Source organism: Streptopelia decaocto (genome assembly GCF_964273445.1).
Source record: "Streptopelia decaocto genome assembly, chromosome: 7".
Classification (NCBI taxonomy): domain Eukaryota; kingdom Metazoa; phylum Chordata; class Aves; order Columbiformes; family Columbidae; genus Streptopelia; species Streptopelia decaocto.
In genome coordinates this window covers 60,438,398-60,457,497 of record NC_138661.1, presented here as the reverse complement: position 1 = coordinate 60,457,497, position 19,100 = coordinate 60,438,398, and the positions used below count along the sequence as shown (strand labels likewise).

The following is a 19,100-nucleotide window of genomic DNA, read 5'->3' as shown; positions in this document are numbered from 1 at the left end:
ATTTGAATATTTCCTACAAAGTTTTTCAGTTTAAGATAACTTTTGGTTGTTCCTCCCCTAATCTGATGTGTGTACCACTTAGGAAGCCTGAAGTTAGGTTTGTGGTTTTGAATTTGGATAACATGCCATATAACTATATAAATTATGGTTTAATTCTAATATGCAAATGATTCATTATTGTATTGATTTTCCCTTTTTATTGCTGTGTTTTCATTAAGTACAAAATTTAGCTATAGTTATACCAGCTAAGAGAGAAAACAAATTAAGATTTTTGTTTAAATTTATTGTCAAGAAAAAAAATTCAGTTAGGTAATTTCCTCTGCAAATGAAGAAACATCTGCTGTGATTGTCCTATAGCACATACAATGATACATAGCTTGCAAAAGGTTGGGGGCACAGTTGCTTGTCTGGTTGGGTATAGAGAAGCACTATTATGTGGGAAAAAAAACCCCAACACACTAGGAGTTACAGAGCATAGAAATAATTTCTTAGAAGAGTGCTGGAGCTTTAATTAAGACCATCCTATTTTATTCTTTTATTTGTGGCTATTTAAAATGTTAACACAATTCTAAACACATGCTATATGTAGAAGGAGTTACATATCCTATTCTTCATTCCATTTATCCTAGCATCTTAAATGCATTTTATTGGTAGTTCAAGAATTATAAGCAATTGTTTGCTTTTTCAGGTTGCCTGTTTGAAGTATATTTTTTTAAAACTATAGTCTGTAAAACTGCTCTTACAGTAGTAAGTACTGTAGTAGAACACAGACAAACTTAGGTATTTCACTGTCAAGTTTTTAAAATGTGATGTTGTTTTCTGTCTTGGAGTTACAGCCAAAAAAATCAGGGGGGTGATTTCTGTCTGTACTTATCCATACAGAAGGAGTTACCCTAGGAGTAGCCCTTTAAGTTAAGCCGTACGAATACTATCTGCTCATTACAGTATGTGCTTCATTCACTGTTCTCACATCGGTTTTGGATAAATATCTGTGTAACTCCTGTTCAGTGGCTACGTAAGACAACTGAGTTGGGTCAGGATATTTTCTGCAAGGGACAGGACCTAGTTTGTAGTGTCATTTTTAGTGGTCCTCACTGGATTAGAAAGTTCAGGAACACTCTTGAACTTGAATTCTTCTGCAATTTTAACATGTGAGAATGGACAAAAGAATTTCAGTCACTGTAGCTGTAATAAGTGATCCCTTGTAGGGGGTCCTTCATAGCGATGGTACTATTTAGAGAACCATACTCCTCCTGGCACAGTTGTACTCTTGTTGATAATAACAACTAAGAAAAGAATTTCAACGTTAATTCTAATTGGTTTTAAGTGAGTCATTGACAATTTAATCTGCTACAGAATGACCCTGCTAGTTTTCACAGCAAAAACAATATAGGATATGAAAGTGTCTTTGAGTCCCTGGTTATTATACTTGTCTGTGTCATATCACTCCTTTCCAATATTTGTCATGTGTCTATATTGTCACGATTCCTGACTTTGTATACGTTACATCTGTGTTGGAGAATGTTTTGCATAAAGCAGCACAAATACTGTCTTGTAAAACTTTTTACATATACATGCTTTTATTCCGTCCAACAGACTGAGCCTGAAATTATAGAAGAAACAAATGTTGACCGTGTCAACGAGCCTCGGAGTTACGCCAGGTCCCGTCAGGCCAAAGGCCACTCGGAGACCTCAACTTTAAGTTCTCAGCCCTCCATTGATGAGGTTCGACAGCAGATGCATATGCTCTTGGAAGAGGCCTTCAGCCTGGCCTCTGCGGGCCATGGAGGACAGAGCAGGCAGGAGGCCTACAGCTCGGCCCCACACCTGCCCTACTCAGAGGTTGTGACCAGCGCTCCTGGTACCATGACCCGACCTAGAGCGGGGGTACAGTGGGTACCCACATACAGACCAGAAATGTATCAGTACAGTTTACCACGACCAGTAAGTGAAACTTCTTTGATATCTTGTAATATCAGAAGGATATTTCTACTCTGAGACACATTTTTTTAAAAGAAGTAGCCCCATTTACATGCTTAAAACCAGAAGTAAAGCCATGCTTAGAGTAAATAGCTATAAGTAGTGGGGTGTATGTATGCTTGCCATACCCATTTCTTGCAAGAAGACTCAGTATCCATTTTACCCACAGGGTTGTCTTGTCTAAATTGTGCTTGAAGTAACGGGCTACACTAAGCTCCAGGCTGTTCAACAGATCAAGAACTTGTTTGTGCGTCATAGAATCATTTATGTTAGAAAAGACAGTTAAGATCATCATGTCCAGCTGTTAACCTAACACTGCCATATCCACCACTAAGCCATGTCCCTAAGCACCACATCTAAGTGTCTTTTAAATATCTTCAGGGATGGTGACTCAACCACTTCCCTGGATAGCCCATTCCAGTGCTTAAGTGAAGAATTTTTCCTAATATCCAATCTAAACCTTCCCTGGCACTTGAGGCTGTTTCCTCTTGTCCTATCTCTTGTTACTTGGGAGAAGAGACCAACAGGCACCTCACTACATTTCAGGTGGTTGTAGAGAGTGATAAGGTCTCCCCTCAGCCCCCTTTTCTCCAAACTAAACAGCGCCAGTTCCCTCAGCTGCTCCTCATAAGTGTAAGTCATGAGATCATGAGCATGAATTATGCATTTTGTCTCCTCCTATTCACTGAATGCACATTAAGAAGGAATCTGGTTTTGCAGAACGGCTCTGTAGGCAGCTGGGTATGAAGTATTCAACACTTCTACATGAGGTCCATCACTGAAGAGCATCAAATATAATAATCAGAGTGACCTTTAATGAAATCTTGTAGTTACAGCTATTGGCTTGGGACTCTAGAGATGGTTTAATTCCCCAGGCCTCTTGGTTTACCTTATGTAAGTGGCTCTTTATCCCTCATTTTCTAGCCTTAAATCTTGGCTAATATGTCCTTACTTCATAAAAGTAATAAATAAATAAATAAGGAACTGAAACCCATGGATGGAAAGTGTTAATGGAATACTAAATGTATCTAGACAGCCATTGCAGTAGCACTGTGCATACCCTTGGCATGTTAAACTATCCCTGAATTCCCAGCAAGGTATTCTGAAACTCAGAAAAATAGCTAAACCAGAGATGACTGCTTCCAGATCTATCAAAATGAGTGAAAAGTTGTTAATTTTTTTTTTGTCAGAAAGGAATATCTTTTTGAAAGAATGCATTTCAGTTTGAGAGCCTTATTTGAGCTAGAATAAGAGAATAATGCATAAAAATGTCCTCAGTTCAAAACAACTACTACTATGACTTCCTTCCATGACAATAAAAAAATACATTAAGGGATGCTGCTTCTGAACTATTGTGAACATATTTGAAAGCAAATGGTGCTGCCTGCAAAGGTTCAGACTGGTGCTATTTAAATCATGCTAAAGGTTATTTCTGGCACTTTGAAATTGGTCCGATGAACTTCATACAGCATATAATCATATTTTATGGTTAGAATTCAATTACAAGCATAAGAGACAGCTAATGGGTAGCCAAATTACTTTGACACTTGAAACAGTCTTTCTAAAATGAAATTAAAAATATTGTATGGTGACAAATTTTTAAAAAATATAACAGCCATACTTTTTTGAATGCTTCACTGTTTTCTTTCTGAGACTCGTTACTTTTCTAAATCATTAGGACATTTAAGCATTTGCTTATCCTTCTGGCATTTTGAAGATAGTGTTAAAAAATTCCCTGAAGATAATTGATCGCCACAGATTAGGATAGTCACAGGCTACTGGAATTTGGATAAGGGCTCTTAATTCATAGTTTCCTGCGTATTAGTTTCACAAACAGGAGCTGTGCTTTAAGCCATTTACTGGTTTGTTCTCAAATGGGGCTGGAGGACAGGAATTGAAAATATCCGGCTGAGATGTGTGTGGGAAGTGATCTGTGGGTAGGAAAAACATGCAAAAATTGCTGCTCACTGAGGAGTGAGTGAGCAGCCTCCAGCAGCTTTGGGGATGAGAGTTACCTGACCACTGGGATGTTTGTGATGTGGGGGAAGATGTTACTTCTGCAAGCCAAGAATTATTTATTTTTGTGCTTTCTTAAAATTCAGTTCTTAGTGGCAATTAAAAGTCAACATTAACAATGCTGTTTTAATTTGAAATCTGTATTCAAGAGTGTTTTGCCTGCTTAGATGGAACAAATGCAGACATTGGCTTTACTGTTGGGTCTCTAGATACAATGCAAGTATAAAGATCTTCAGCCCATTGCTCTTCTGAGATCTGGCCCTTTGCAGTCCAGTTACACCAGACTCTAAACTCTTTACAAGATCTTACAGACTTTCCAGCAACTTGAGTGCACTTTCAGGTTTTATTATTGCAAAGACACTTCAGAGGTGATCCAAGTGCTGCATAAGATTTCTAGCACAAAAGTTCCATACCTTTATAAAGCAGAAATTGTATATGGATCAAGGGAAAAGAGGGAAAATCTGCATGCATATCCTCATCTTAGCATTTCCCTCCGTGCCATATGCTTTCATGTCACCAGAACCACTTCAGGTTTATTTTTCTTCGGGTGTCCTCCAAGTTACAGATCTTTGATTTTTCTGCAGTCAACTTCTTGGCTAGTCCCACCATCAAAGATTTGTGTATCTCTCCAGAGCATTCATCTTTCTTCTTTTCCCTTTTTCTTTTCTCTGTTGAGATCATCTGTGTTTTTACAAGCTAGCATTAACACTTAAATTCTCTGTAGCTCTTGTGAGGGAATGCCTGTCTGTCAAACTGCTCATGGGTGACCTGTGATAACAGGATTCCTTCATCTCGGGCTTGTGCCTTTTTCTGGCAGAGAAAAGCTAGGAAAAAACGAACTCTTAGTGTTGTTCTGGAGCCTTGAAAAATGGGATGAGCAATACTTGTCTGGGTCCTTGTCATCCAGCTGGTGTACTGGAGGATGGAGTTAAAGTGTCAAGTGTTTAACACAAGCCCGACCATTAGAGCGTTGTGCCTCAGCAGATCATGTTAATGCTTTGGAAATTCACATGCCTTATCTGAGTGGAGAGCTACAGTCGGGGGAGAAAACCCCCAGCTTTTTATTACAGGACTGGACTAGTTCACATCTTTCCACTTTAGTGCTCTGGAAAGAGGAGTGAGCGTAACAGAGCTCTTGGTCCCAAGGTGAGAACTAGCACTGTACAACAGGCACTGATGGACAGACGTACAGACTGAGTGACTGGTAATGGATCCAGGTCCTCAGCGCATCTCTTCATTTAACAGAGGGAAAGTGACAGTGTTTTACCAAAGTTCAGTTACTTTCAGTAAGTTACTAAACTAAATATGTAACAGGACAGCTAGCAAAGCAAACCCAAATCCAGCTGAAATCAATAAGTTTGTATTATTCCTGGGTTGCAATTTAATAATCAAATTAATTAAATCATTCAATGAGTAAACAAAGACGCTGCCCTTTTAATTCCTATGGTGAGATGTAAGAAGGTGATTATTCCTGTAATTAGAAGGCAACATTGAATAATTTCACAAACAAATCTGTAAATTGGAGGTGGTAAAATGTGAAATGTAGCTTTAAAGCTACCTGCAATGTTTCTCCTTTAGACTTCAGTTATTGCATGCTGATTTAACTTTTCTTTCCTGCACCCTGACAGGGGTTACCTTAGACTTTTGTCTGATCAGCACTGGTGCAGGTGTCCACTGGTGGCAGGACCTTATCTTCCAGAGGGTTGTGTTGTGTCTCTCCTGGACCCAAAGGCTGCAGTTTCCCTGCTAAACTGCACTTATTACTTTTTATACCTGCACTGTTTTGCTTTTTCAGCTTTCAGTGTTTTAGCCACAAGAGACTCTTTCACTGGCATTTCTTTTCTTCCTGAACGGGTGATGTGAGATCTATACTCTAGTACAAGTGCAGTCTGTCCTGAATCTGAAATTTGATTACTTTTGCCAGTGGTTATCATAGCTTTTGTATTATACAAGTCCTCATTTTTCAACACAATAGAGTTTGGAATCCGTGTGTTTTTTTTTTTTGGTATGGGGTTTGGGGTTTTTTTGTGAACAACAAAAGCGATGCAACATTTTTTTAAAGGATAAGCTTATTTTAAAGAATAAAATTAGAAAAATTTCCTATGAAATCAGCATCTTCATACATGCTGGTGTGGGGGGGGGGTTTTGTTTGTTTGTTTGGTTTTTAGTTGTTTTTTTTTTTCTCTTTGGATTTACAACAGTGTATGAATTTCAGTGAAGTGACCTTATTTCTATAATTATGCCAGTTATCTTAGAACCTAAGGGCTCATCTAAATCTACCACAGACAGGCCTCGTTAGTAAAACTTTGGTTTAATTTAGCCTCTGATTTTTACTATTGAAACTTTATTAGAGTTCCCTCTCATAACCATTTTGGTTTCTGTGGAAGCTCAGCACAAAGAGGACTGACTGCTGTCCCCAAGCACAGACTGTTCCTCGGCATGGATAGCAGATCTTCTAACAGGATTTTTCACCTTAATGGGATTTCTTCTGCCCAGCCATTAGCAAAATATTGCCACTTACTCAAAATGGTAAATCTCCTATATAGGCAGCAAATAAGTACTTTGGTTTTACATTTCACTTTTTTCCCCTCAAAATTTTCAGTGCAAATCACAGCACATTTGTGAACTGTTCTTTGTGATCCCTTATAACGCCTCCTTTGATGTCCGTATTCCAAAGCACAAGAGAAACCCCAAATCTACCTCTGTGTCTACCCTGTTATACTCAAACAGCATCTGAAGTCACTGACCACGCTGAAACATTATGTCACATGCTGCTCTTTTAAAACTGAGCGGGGAAAAAATATAATTTCCTACTTCGTACAGATGCATACTGAGAGCAAGATGTGGGATGAAAGGCTTGTGGAGCCAGAAGGAAGCGTTTGGTTCATCTTGAGAGAGAGTTGCCAGATTTCCAAAAGCAGAAGAAGTGTTGCAGATCATTTCAAGTCCAGCACTATTAGGAGAAATCTAATTGATGTTTTCTTTGATGCAAATAACATTTGCATTTTTCTATAGAGTTCTTTCATTAAAAATTGGTATTTCCAACCCCTGGCTAGGAAATGTGCCATTGCCTCTAGATTTTTTTTTTTCCTACCTAAATATAGAAATACTTTAAATACCATTGCAGCATGATGAAAGTAAATATTAGGAGACCTTGTAGGTGGCATGAAAAGAAAAAATGATTTTCATAGACATGGCTTTGAGGGACTCTACCCTGCTTTAAAAGGGCTGGCAGTGAGAGGCAGGAGAAAGATGCTTGGTCTGCATTGTTTTTCCCTTAGAGACACTGACACCAAAAGTCAGTATTTGATAAGTTACCCTTCCTCTGTGTTAACACAGCTTTGCAGCTTTGCAGCTATTTGAGAGAGGAGGTATTGGAACACTGTCTAAATGTGTAATTTAAAAAGATTATTACTGAAAGATAGTGGTTTTTGCTATTTAGTGTGGGATTTATATTGCCAAATTCAAACCTAAATGTAGGTGTTAAGTCTGAGCTAATAATGTAAATCCTGTAGGCTCTTTCTACAGGCAGGAGTGACTCATCCCATGGTAACATCTTTTTAGCTTTCGCTGCTGCTTGTGGAGGGAGCTTCTCTGGCTAAACCAAATACCTCTTGTCTAGAGGGCAAACTCCCACCATTGGACTTTGAACTCGCTTTTGTCAAAATACTTATGTCTTGAAACTGGACAGCTTCCTCATAATTTGTTATTTGCTATTGCTCTGATCTTATCAGAGGACTAAGTCCTGTGCATTGCTCTGAAGTATCATCAATAAAAGCATAATTAAAAACAAACAAACAAACAAACACACCCCCCCAACAAAACACAACCAAACCCACAATGTGTTGAATAAAAGTGTCAATGAAGTGCTATAGAGTTATAATCTCTCTGTATTTAAGTATATTTAGCAAAACTACGACCTCTAGTCTATAGCAGTACAAAGAAAAGAAATTTTGCCTTACATGTCGTTTCTTGGGTACCATGGGTTTCATGCATATGACTGCTTGTCCCTCACATGTATTAGTGAGGAAATCCACAATTACTACAGGCAAGTGACTTAATGGGTGGTCCTGTGTTCCTCTGAATTACTCTGCTTTTTCAGAACTGTTTGAGATCTATGTTATTGCTTTAGAAAGTTACAGAGTTTGGGGTTTTTGTGAAGAATTTGCTTTTAATCTCTTCAAGGCTGAAAGGAAGAGGTTGAAATATGCATTGCTCTCAGGCAGCTTCACTTCACTAGCGGCTGCTCTGAGGATGTTTTCTGAATCTTTAAAACACTGTGTTTCTGGAGGAAGCGAAAATGCTGAGATCTTTTTCCTGTGGGTCCAAAGCAGCTATTGAGTCTCACATAATCATAACAGATCTGCTTTGCCAGCAAGGTTACAAATGTCACAGAGACAGTGTTTAATACATTTTATTTTAATTAGACTTCATCTTGGCTCTGAAATAATTTGCTCATGTTTTCTTCTACATCCTAAAATCACCAAACACTGTAAATTCTCAAATAAAATGCAATTGCTATTCATGCTGAAAAAAGTTACCTTGCTGTTGGCTGGCACGTGAAGCGGGTATTTAATTTCTGAGGTTCTTTAGGTTTTTAATTTGACTGAGACCTATTTTTTTAACTCCTTTTCAGGCTTACAGATTTTCTCAGCTTCCTGAGATGGTAATGGGCTCTCCTCCTCCTCCTGTCCCTCCCAGAACAGGTCCTGTGGCTGTTGCCTCTCTCAGGAGGTATTTATCTATTCTTTTATTTTAGGTATGATCTCTAAAAACCACTCTTGTAATAAGAACTGGGGCAAACCCTGAAGGGGCAATTATAAGCCACTTATAAAGACACGTTCATGAAATCAGAAACTTGTTGTTTTTAGTTCATTTTGTCATGAAGAGGAAAGGAACAGCAATGAATTTTCTATTTGCCAATCAGTTCCGAGAAAATTAGGAAATCCAGGCTCTGATTTCTTTAAAAACATGCTTTGCCTTGACTTGCATAATGGCGTATTGTATTGCAGATGTGTGGTAGATAATTCGCACTGTCATTCTCCCTGCTTTTCTCTATTGTAAGCACTTGCAACAGGATATGGATGAATTGTAAGATGTTTCTCAGTACCTCAGGCCCGGGGATTTCTGCCTAGCTTTCAGATATCTCACACCTGCATTTCCGAAGCCAAATACGTGCAAAAATCCTGATTGCCTCAGCATAGTGCACGTATTTTACCTCTTCCTCACAGTAAGGCACTCTATAAAATGCATTTCAAGGAATTTTTGCACTTCTGTGGTGGCTGGACTCATTTAGCCCTCAGTGCCTGGTGCCAGCTGCGACTGGGGGCACCGCAGGGCTGCTGCGAGCGGCTGTGGAGCTCCGAGGCCAAAGGAAACTTTTCGGAGTGGCTGCCAGTAATATCAGAACTGCATCCAAATGTTCAGGATGCGGACACTGTCGACATATTCTTGTTCATCCATTACATTTTAGCTCTAAAGCAAGTGGGGAAACACCATTTCCAAAGATGTTAGTAGTTCCCAAGTGCAATTGACACTACTTACCATAGTATTGTCCTACTATTACCATGCCACATATACTGTAGAAATATGGTATTGTCTACAGTCTTGGGTTGATGAACTATGGTAAAGCTCTGCTTTTTGTATTGCATATCACAAGCATTTGTTTGAAGCAGCAAGCAAAGGCTCTATGCAATGGTAATAACATTCTTCGGGAAAGAAGTGACCAGGGTAAAGAAGTTGTTCTCAGACTTGTCCAGGCTTCTTGTTTTCCAGTGGTTCTCCAAACTTCTGTCATGCCAGAGCAAAATCAGATAGCTCTTTCCTAGCTAGCTTGTCATACTGTAGCTGATAGGCATGTATATGGCTATGAATCTCATCTCTCAGTCAGAATGACAAAAGTTTCTATTTTTTTCTTTCTTAATGAACAGGTCTACATCAGATATTGGCAGCAAAGTGCGAATACCTGAGTCCAGTGGTGCAGATCAGGCGCAGCATCATGATCAGGCATCTTTTGCACCTGGTTCGAGAGCTCCGATGTCAGTTGGCCCACTTGATCAAACAGCTTTTCACTCAGGTGAAAAAAGAGTGCAGACACAACTTGCAGCTTTGAGAGCCACACAATTTATTTTGCTTATAAATGAATATATGGGATATAGCAAATGCAGATGATTATTTGGAGAAAGAGTGTATCAAGTGTGTTTTTCTGCAACTTAAGGAGAACCTACAAAGGATTTCTCCTCCATAAATGCAGCATCAGCTGCAATGTAAAATACTACTCAGCCTGTAGAAGCACCATGTCATTTCGGAAGGTAAGACCCAGCAGTTATGTACCAGATGGTTCAAGTATGGCATTCTGCTGGCTCACTGGTAAGGACTCTGAATTATTAATGTCCAGTAAAACAGTTTATCCATACCACAAAATCCTGTGGAATTTGTAGGGCTGATACAGAAGGTGTTGGGTGGCACAAGCAGCAGTTGTGGTACTGGGATTGCAGTGTGACTTGCGTGTTGTGTTGCACTATGTACAGAAACAACCAAAATGGGAGAGACAGGTAGCGGAGTTCTGAAGGGTATGGAGAAATGAGATGGATCCTTCCATAATTTTTTGAGTTAAGAATATCAAGCCAAGTGCTTAAAAACAGAGTATGTACAATGGAGCTGTAAGCAGTACTGCAGAAGGAGGCTTAATGGCATTTAGCTCTCCTTGGTTCATAAGGAAAGGGAGGAAAAACAGGTGGACATGAAGAATAATGTGTGCAAGATTGAGGTTTTCCAGCCTGACTGTGGGATGAGGTTTATGACTCCCTGTTTCGTCCTGAGAAACTTAACCTCCTAGTCTTGTCACAACACTGGGCTGCTGAGGGGGATAATTTGAAGATATGTGCCCCCTCCCATTCAAAGTACAAGGCAGCAGTGCTTTTGCACAGTCAAAGGTAATCTGTTAGTTTGTCTCCTCTCCTGTTTTGGAAAAGGTAGTTTTTGCTCAAATGCAGAACTTGTTTTGGGTCTAAATGTCCCAGTTTTAAAGGCCTAGCAAGTTCCCGGTCTTTTTGATATGAATTTTATTTACTAATGAATTGATTTAATCATGAGATTAAGCTGAAACACTATTTTGATGGTATTCGGATATCATTTAGCTGGGAAATATTTGAAATAGCTTCTCATTGGCAAAATGTTTTCTTGAAGAGCTATAGAAAAGAGCTTACAAGGTGAAAAAAAATTTTACATTGCCAATTCAAAGTTTTGAAATTAGTAGGTGTATTAAACATCGCTCTGTTAATCTGCCAGAAAAAAATTCTTTCTTGGTTTCCTCAGAAGTAATAGAGAGTTATCTGCACTGTATTCAACAGCTTTTGCTGAGAATAATAATGGGGATATGCAAATCTGTTGTCAGTTAATTAAATATAGTAGGTTTGAAAGATCCATTCTACTCTCACTTCTAGTCATACCTTCTGCAAATGGTGACTGTGAATCTGAAAAGAGCAGATGCTCACCCTGTCATTTTTAAAGCATTTCGAGCTATGAAATTTGCCACGCTACCAAGAGCTCTTTCTTCGTGTCTGCGGTAATGTGTTCTGTGTGATAGACTTTTTTATAACATACAGCTATGTGGAGATTTTATTGCTGGATGTTAAAAGCAGGTATACTGTGTTACCACTGCAGAGTGGCCGCATTTCAGAAAAGAGAAATGACCTCTGTGTACATTGTGGAGCTTGCCTGAATTTTTCATTATGTAGTTGGGGGGAACTTTCTTACATGACAGAGACTACAAATGGCTACAATACAGGGAAAGACAAGGAGAGTTGCAAGAATCCTGCAACTGTAATACAAACAAGGATTTCTAAAGTTCTGATAGGAAAATAAATTCTTCTTGCCCCAGCAGATGAAGAAACATTGCTTCAGGTGCTGATTTGGCATGAAACAGCCTAAGGATGGCTTATGGAACCCATCAACAGCACCTTTAAGATAATAATGTTGCAGTACAAATTGGGATAAGTATTATATCAGCTGAGTATTCTTTTTGAATAGTAGCTCATTTTGCTGTGGTTAAATTAAAAGAGCATTTTGGTGTAGAAGCCATGTGTCATTTACTGGAGCAGCACTTTCTTCTCTGTACGTGTCCAAAGAATATATATTTCCAGCCTTGCTAACACATTTAAAATAGCAACCCCTGCGCTGTTTGTGACCTGGGAAGAACAAAGATCACCCACACCTCTTCTCTTAGCCCACCTCCTTGCAAATGGAGGGGCTGGAGGAACTGGGGTAGAGGTGCTGTGATTTACCCTGTGGTTACCTGTTGTGCATCCTAGATCCCACTGGTCCATAGCAATTCCAGAGTGACTGGTTCTCCGAGGGCTGGGTGACTCCAGCATCCTCCTCGATGTAATGACTTTTCACCTACAACCCAATGTCAAAATGAAAGCTGGGACTTAGTCCCTAACAATAGAAAACACTGTGTAACTGTAAAGAGTTTTAAGCCATTTTTTTTTCCTTCCTTTTTTTGGTTGTTGTTATTTTTTGTTTGTTTTTTTTTTGCTGTTTGTTTGTTTGGAGGGCTTTGTGTGTGTATGTGTGTGTTTGTTTGTTTGTTTTTGAGACAGTGTTGAAACACATGATATGTTTCTACTCTGGACACAATTGTTCTACAAAATATATATATTTCTGCTCTTTGCATGCCCTGATTACATCCACAGCCCTTCTAGCCTAGGACTGCATGGGGGGTCATTAAGAACCTATAAATTGCTGGTTTTGTGGAGACTGCTTTGGGAATGAGTGTCACTGTTCTAGTCTTTCCATCTCTATGTCCAAGCCCATGCAGCGTTCCTGGTATCATCAAAGTAGCAGCATAATCCTCGCCGAGTGCTCAGAAGCAAGGATGTGCTAGGACTATAAATTACTTTCTAGGGGGGCAGATGAAGCAGCCAGTAAGCGATGCTAATTTCTATCAATTATTCTCTGTTCGAAGTTTAGGGGAATGCCAATGTCTTGCCATTTTGTCAGCACCTCTTACACAGTGGTGTCATATCTACTGAGGGCAGTTAGTGGCAAGATTCAAATGATGGGAAGTTGAAGGGGAGAGGAATTGCATTTTCTTTGCATTGACTCTAGTACAGAGCTGGTTTGTATCTATCCAACATTACTGTGCTTCCATTCCTCAGTGAAAAGGAGTTGTACTTTATCGTGTTCCTATGGGGTTTACTGGCTCTTCTGCTTTCACATAAATGACGTTGGTTTTGCTATATTCTGTGAATGTGAAAAGTAAAATGCACGTCCATGTACTATAACTGAGTACTCAAGGACCACCATCCACACGCTTTATTTAGTACCCGATAAAGATGATGCAGAATGTTACCAACCAGGATTTAGGAATGAGGATTTTATGACCATAGTGTAGCAGCGGTGCACTGCTGATGTCTATCATCAAATGCAACTAGACACTAGAGGAAAGAAGTCTTACTGGACAAGCAAGTTTATATTTTATTCTAAACTTGGTAAATACATGGAGTTATGATGGTTTCTCTCAAGCGAAATAGTAGAAGCACATGATAAGATGCTGGTCTTCCAGACATCCTAGTTATATCCTGTGGTTAATGTGAGGAATTGCAGCAAGAACCACATTGTTCCATGCACCTCTGCGAGCTCCAGGAATAAACCCTACCTGAAAGAGCAGGTGGAACCACATCCAGAGATTTGGCTGAACCTCATACTAGGAAGGCTGCTTTTTCCCACCCAACTTGGAACTTGATAGTGGAATTTTAGTAGAAAGGTTCCTGGACACCCCTATGCATATGTCTTGATCAAGACATGATAAAACACATCTGTTGTCAACAAGTTCCCTTGAGAATATTTAATAAATAGCTGCGTAATTTATTGCAGTCACAGACTGTTCCTGGAAAAGGAATTGAGCTGGTAGAACCTTGGTGGTTTTTTTTTATGGAAGCACTGAAGTTTTATGAGGGGGCTGTTGAGATTACAGCCTTTGAAATGTATCATTCACTCATTTTTGGAGGTTTTTTGCCTACAGATATTAAGACAGTTTTACTGTATAAACTGAATGCTCTATAACCTGCTTTTGAAAAGAAAGGTGCGCTACTCTGGAACCCATGGTAACAACATTTCAAAATTGAATATAAGGAAGCAAAAGAAAGAGGAAAAAAACAACCTTTTTTTTTTTTTTTCCTAATGATTCAAAGCTCTGATCAAGATCAGTTGTTACAAGGATCAAGTCCTAAGGGCTGAGTCGTCATATCTTTATCTGAAGGCTATGCATGATTATGCAGACAACTGCAAATCTTGCTTTCTCTAGTATTTCCCAGCATTATAGAGATGTTCTAGTCAGATGGTGGGAGCCTTACATTCAGCTGACAGTGATCACATTCTCACCAATACAAGCAAAAATTTAAAAAAGTGACTGAGGCCAGTTACTTCATAAGCATTATCTTCTAATTTATAATTGAAAATGTCAGCCATTAATTATATCTCTTCTCTTTCTTAATAGGAAATACTGTACCAGCAGTGTTTGCCATACCAGCAGCAAACCGACCTGGCTTCACAGGCTATTTCATCCCAACACCACCCACCGCATACAGGAATCAAGCCTGGATGCCCTATGCTGGGGAGAATGAATTACCAGGGCAGTGGGCAGACTCTGTAAGCATCCTTGCTTTTCTAACTACATATATTTTCTGTGATTTATAGAGGAGGAGTTTTAAGCAATGCTAAGTGATCAGCAAAGAATCTGAGCAAGATAATTCTTCCTTGAATGGTAATAATCTCTAGTAGTGAAAAGTTATGAGAAGGGGCATAGATACTTTAGCTGTCCATACCATGAATTGTAAATAAGGTCTTTTAAAGGGTTAAATCAATCACTAGGTTACAGCCTGGCACCCATTCAAAGTTAGTACATTAGGTACCTTTTTTATTTCCTAAGACGGAGGTTAAATATTCAGATAGGCACATGGCAGGAGGGGGCGATGCTGCCTCTCAGGGTGGCTTTGTGATGTTTGGAAGCTGGGGAGCATCTTTCCCACCTGGAGGCTTCTTTCCATACAGCCCTGGCTCCCGAATCCCATCTCCCAGTGCTGCCACAGCCCCACTGTGCAAGTGTTTCAAGTCCTCCTGCAGGCTGCAGTGACAGGTCATAAATTAAATAATTAATTGCACAATCCTAGTCTGGGACAGATGTAATTTTTTAGCCCGAAGAATCAAAGAAATGTCAAAGAAATGTCAAAGGAATCAAGATGAGACACCCTAAATGAATTGCAGTAGTTTATTATGTTTGAAACAAATTCTAAAGTTTAGGGCGCTTTTTCCACTAGGAAAGAAAATATCAATTCTGCTGCTTGAGCTCACATCTGGTATTTATGCAGAACCAATTCAGCTAAACAAACTGGGAGATGAATTCTATTTCCTTGTGCATATCATCCACAGAATATTTTAGAGAATTGCAGTTGGAGTCTAACAGTTGGCTTTGAGCAGCTAAACAAGAGACAACACTGTCATATAAATGTTCCTGGGGCGCATATTTGTTGCTAAATCTTTATTACTGATCCTGATGCCTGTGAGGAAAAGAATTCAGTTTGACTGTCAGATGTAAGTCTGAATTTGTAGGCTGAACTGTCAAGACAAAAGGAGTATGTTTATCTGTAAACTGAGCACATCTGCTGATGTGCCCCTGACACCTGGAGGTTTTTTTTGCCATTGTACAGATTGCCTCCCCAGACCTGCCCTTTAAAGCATGGAAATCCCTTTTAATTTTCATCGTTTTATTTATTTGTTTGTGTGCTTGTTTGTTTGGCCTTTTAAAGTTGTTTTTAACCTTACTGACATTTTAAATCCATGAGGCCCATTGTGTCTGAGCAATCATTTAAAACTTTTTCTTTAAGAAGAAGAAACAAACAAAAAAGACACAAAACAAATCAGGGAAGGAATTTTACTTGTCTTCCATTCTTCTTCCCTTTTGTATCCCTACTTCTTGGCTGCAGTCCCATGAAAAGAGAATCAGATATCACTTGTCAAAAAGGGGACTGAAAATAAACTGGACAAGACTGGAACTCAAGTCTCCAGCCCGCAGGTCCTTCCTCTGGAAGGAGGAGGTTGGAACCATGTTGTGGGTTTCCCTGTCTTCAGGGAAATAGGTGAGAAGAGCAGTTAGTGCTGGTGGACCGTACATAGAGGAATGGAGAGGGATGCAAGGAGCTGTCTGAAAAATAACTGTGGCAACATAGAATTCAAAGGAAACAAATATTTATTTAAATTTCACTTACCCATTACAGAGCTTGAACAACAACTTGTTACTCAGGCTTTCAGCCCTCCTATGACTTTTCAGGAGAAAAGAAAAAAATGTAAAATCAGAACACTTCAGTTTCTATAATGAATTTGCACTCCCAATGACTGCAAATCTGTCAAGAAGCTGCATTTGAAAATCATTACTAGAGGAACTAGTAATAGTGTTAGCAACATAACACAGTCAGAAAGCCCGACTAAAACTGCAAAAAATAAAGAAGTGAAGTAACACTCAGTTTGAGTTGCTGGATGCTTTCTGGTTTCTGAACCTCTAGATTATAGCTTGGTCAAGGTTTTCATGACAATTAATAAGAACAGAGGCTTAATATCTGCAAGGTGAAAATTGAAATTCTTTACTGTTCATGCATTTCTACTAGTGGGACTGTAAACAAGATAACATGGGAAACAGGAGATCTGACTACAAAGAATGAGTTTATAAGCTCAGTTTACTGTAATGTACTATTTTCTCAGTTTAAAGTATTGAAGCCCTGTTTTGTGGGAGAAGGGAACTATCTGATAAAGCATTTCTTTTCCATATTAGCTAGATGCTGCCTGGTGAAAGTAGTAACCTGGTGGCCTCTAGTGGTGTGTTCATATGTTGTACTACTAAAATGTTTGTCTTTTGAATAATCTATTGTAAACTAAACAGATGCAAAGGCATTTAATGATCCTTTTCATACCGTGCCTGCTTCCTTTGTTTGTCTCATTGCACCATTCTGAACATGTGTGACATTCTCTTCATCACTTGATGGATATTTAAGATTGCATAGAGCATGTGTAAATTCTAGTGGTCAGGTTTTCATAGGTTCTTAAATGCCTGAAGTGCCAAAAGCACCCAAGGGGTTATTAAACTCTCACAGGGCCAGAGCCAAAATGGGATTTAAGCAAAATTCCCAAGCTTTCGTTCTGAAGCACATGCTGAGGTCCCATGTTCCCCAGAAGGTATGTAAAACTGGCAGATGTTTCACATCCTGACATTTCAGTCTGCTTGAAGACACCTACAATTCTGAAATTCTGCTTCTGGCACACCCACCAAAGCCTTAGCCCTGGTGGGTGAAGCACCTCATACCTCAGCCTGACTGAAATCCAAAAATAGCTGACATATCTGCCTGGCTGCCTCTATTATAAACTTACATACAACCTTGATGTATTTGGAAAGTGAAAACTGTTGTTCTCATTTAAGGCAAAAAGAATTACAAAGTAACTTTTTAGTTGATTAAACATTGTGGAAATTTACCAGTTAACTTCAAAGTGTAGCGTTCTGAGTATAGTGCATATAAGTGTAGTTTTCCAAGTTACACAGTTCATTTAAAAAAAAAAATAAAATCACTGAACTTTCCTTATTTGTCATTGGCATGGACTAGAATGATCAGCTGGTAAGCTTTTTCTCAAGGAGAAGTTATTCTGTCCTAGTAACAGGTTATGGGTTGCCTTCTGTAGTACTGTAAAGCCTTCTTCAAAATGAAGTGCTGTAGATTCTTGTTTTAGAGACTTTTGCAAAACATAAAAAAATACTATTTTTATTTGATGCATTAAAAACTTCCAAGGACTGTAAATGCTGATATCATGGTTCTATCAGTGAAGTGACAACGGAGTAAAATTGTGAATCCCCAATGTAATTCTGTTAAATGTGGCCAGAAATCCTGATACATTTGAGAAGCCAGCGTTGAGTTTCCAGGCTGGCATAGCTGAGCTTATCCCTGTTGTCTGGATCTATTGAGTTTTTGTTCGGAACAGTAAGTCCAGAGAGTTGGCTGACTTGGATTAGACACTGGCTGTAAATCAGCGAGCTCAGCTTCTCTGTTCTAGGCTTTTTGGTGTCCTGAAACACAGTGATGCTGTCAGTTTGAAACTGAAATGCTTAGGAGGAACAGTAAGCAGAGGACACAGTTTCAGAAAAGGCTTCTCTCTTTGACTTCTTGCACTGATGATTAATTAGGACATGCAATATTTCCCCTACTAGGTGTTTTTGCTGCCACAGGCTGGGGAGTTGAGTACCTGAAATGTTGACATATGTGCGTAAATGGCGCATGCCAAGACAGACTTTTGGAAATTGATGCTTAGGAGTATGAGGTTTACATTCTCTTCATATGGGTCTACTTGTTATGTCTTATTCTGCCCTGGGGAGGTTTCTGTTACCTGGCAGGTGGCGCTATGGATCAACTGTTCTGTATAATTTTCTGTAATTGCAATGCTCCACAGGTACCACTACCTGGGTACATCGAGGCTTATCCACGGCCCCGCTACCAACATAATTCTCCTTCGCGGCTTCCTCGGCAGTACAGCCAGCAGGCGAGCATGCATCCCAGCCTGGAACAGGCTCCTCTGCCCTCCACCGCAGCTTCCCAGCAGAGCCTGACGGAAAACGACCCGTCTGATGCTCCTCTCACCAACATTTCTACAGCTGCCCTTGTAAAGGCAATAAGAGAAGAAGTTGCTAAACTGGCCAAGAAGCAAACAGATATGTTTGAATTCCAGGTTTAACATCTTTTGTGCACGGTATTTCTGTCATGCAACCTGAGGTAGCCAAGAAAGTGACTCCTTTCATTTTCAGTTACAAGCTTGCAGTGAATTGTGCCCAAGTGATGGCACTTTCCTGTCTGAAAAATCAACACTATGAAATGACTTGAAGTAGAGCAACAGGACTCTGAAGATACATAATTCTGCTTGCCAGCTAAAGAAATGCTGCCAGGTAACTGTTCAATATGGATAAGATTGACAATATGCAATTGTTTGTCACTGCGCTCTTGTACTATGACCCATCGTCACTAGAGATGCTGCTGAATGTGTTTGTTCCACACCATGTTTCATTTGCA

The 19,100-nt window shown here is 39.5% G+C and overlaps 1 protein-coding gene across 1 annotated transcript in view; it reads left to right on the top strand.

Annotated features, from left to right (window-relative positions):
* Positions 1–18,768, top strand: part of KIAA1549L (KIAA1549 like) — a gene marked incomplete at both ends in the record, with an annotated part of 127,992 nt that extends 109,224 nt beyond the window's left edge. The window contains 5 exons of the mRNA XM_082057864.1: positions 1,597–1,944; positions 8,633–8,730; positions 9,927–10,072; positions 14,498–14,649; positions 18,487–18,768. Coding sequence (XP_081913990.1) covers positions 1,597–1,944; positions 8,633–8,730; positions 9,927–10,072; positions 14,498–14,649; positions 18,487–18,768 — 1,026 coding nt within the window. The remainder of the gene's footprint in view (positions 1–1,596; positions 1,945–8,632; positions 8,731–9,926; positions 10,073–14,497; positions 14,650–18,486) is intronic.
* Positions 18,769–19,100: the final 332 nt, after the last annotated feature.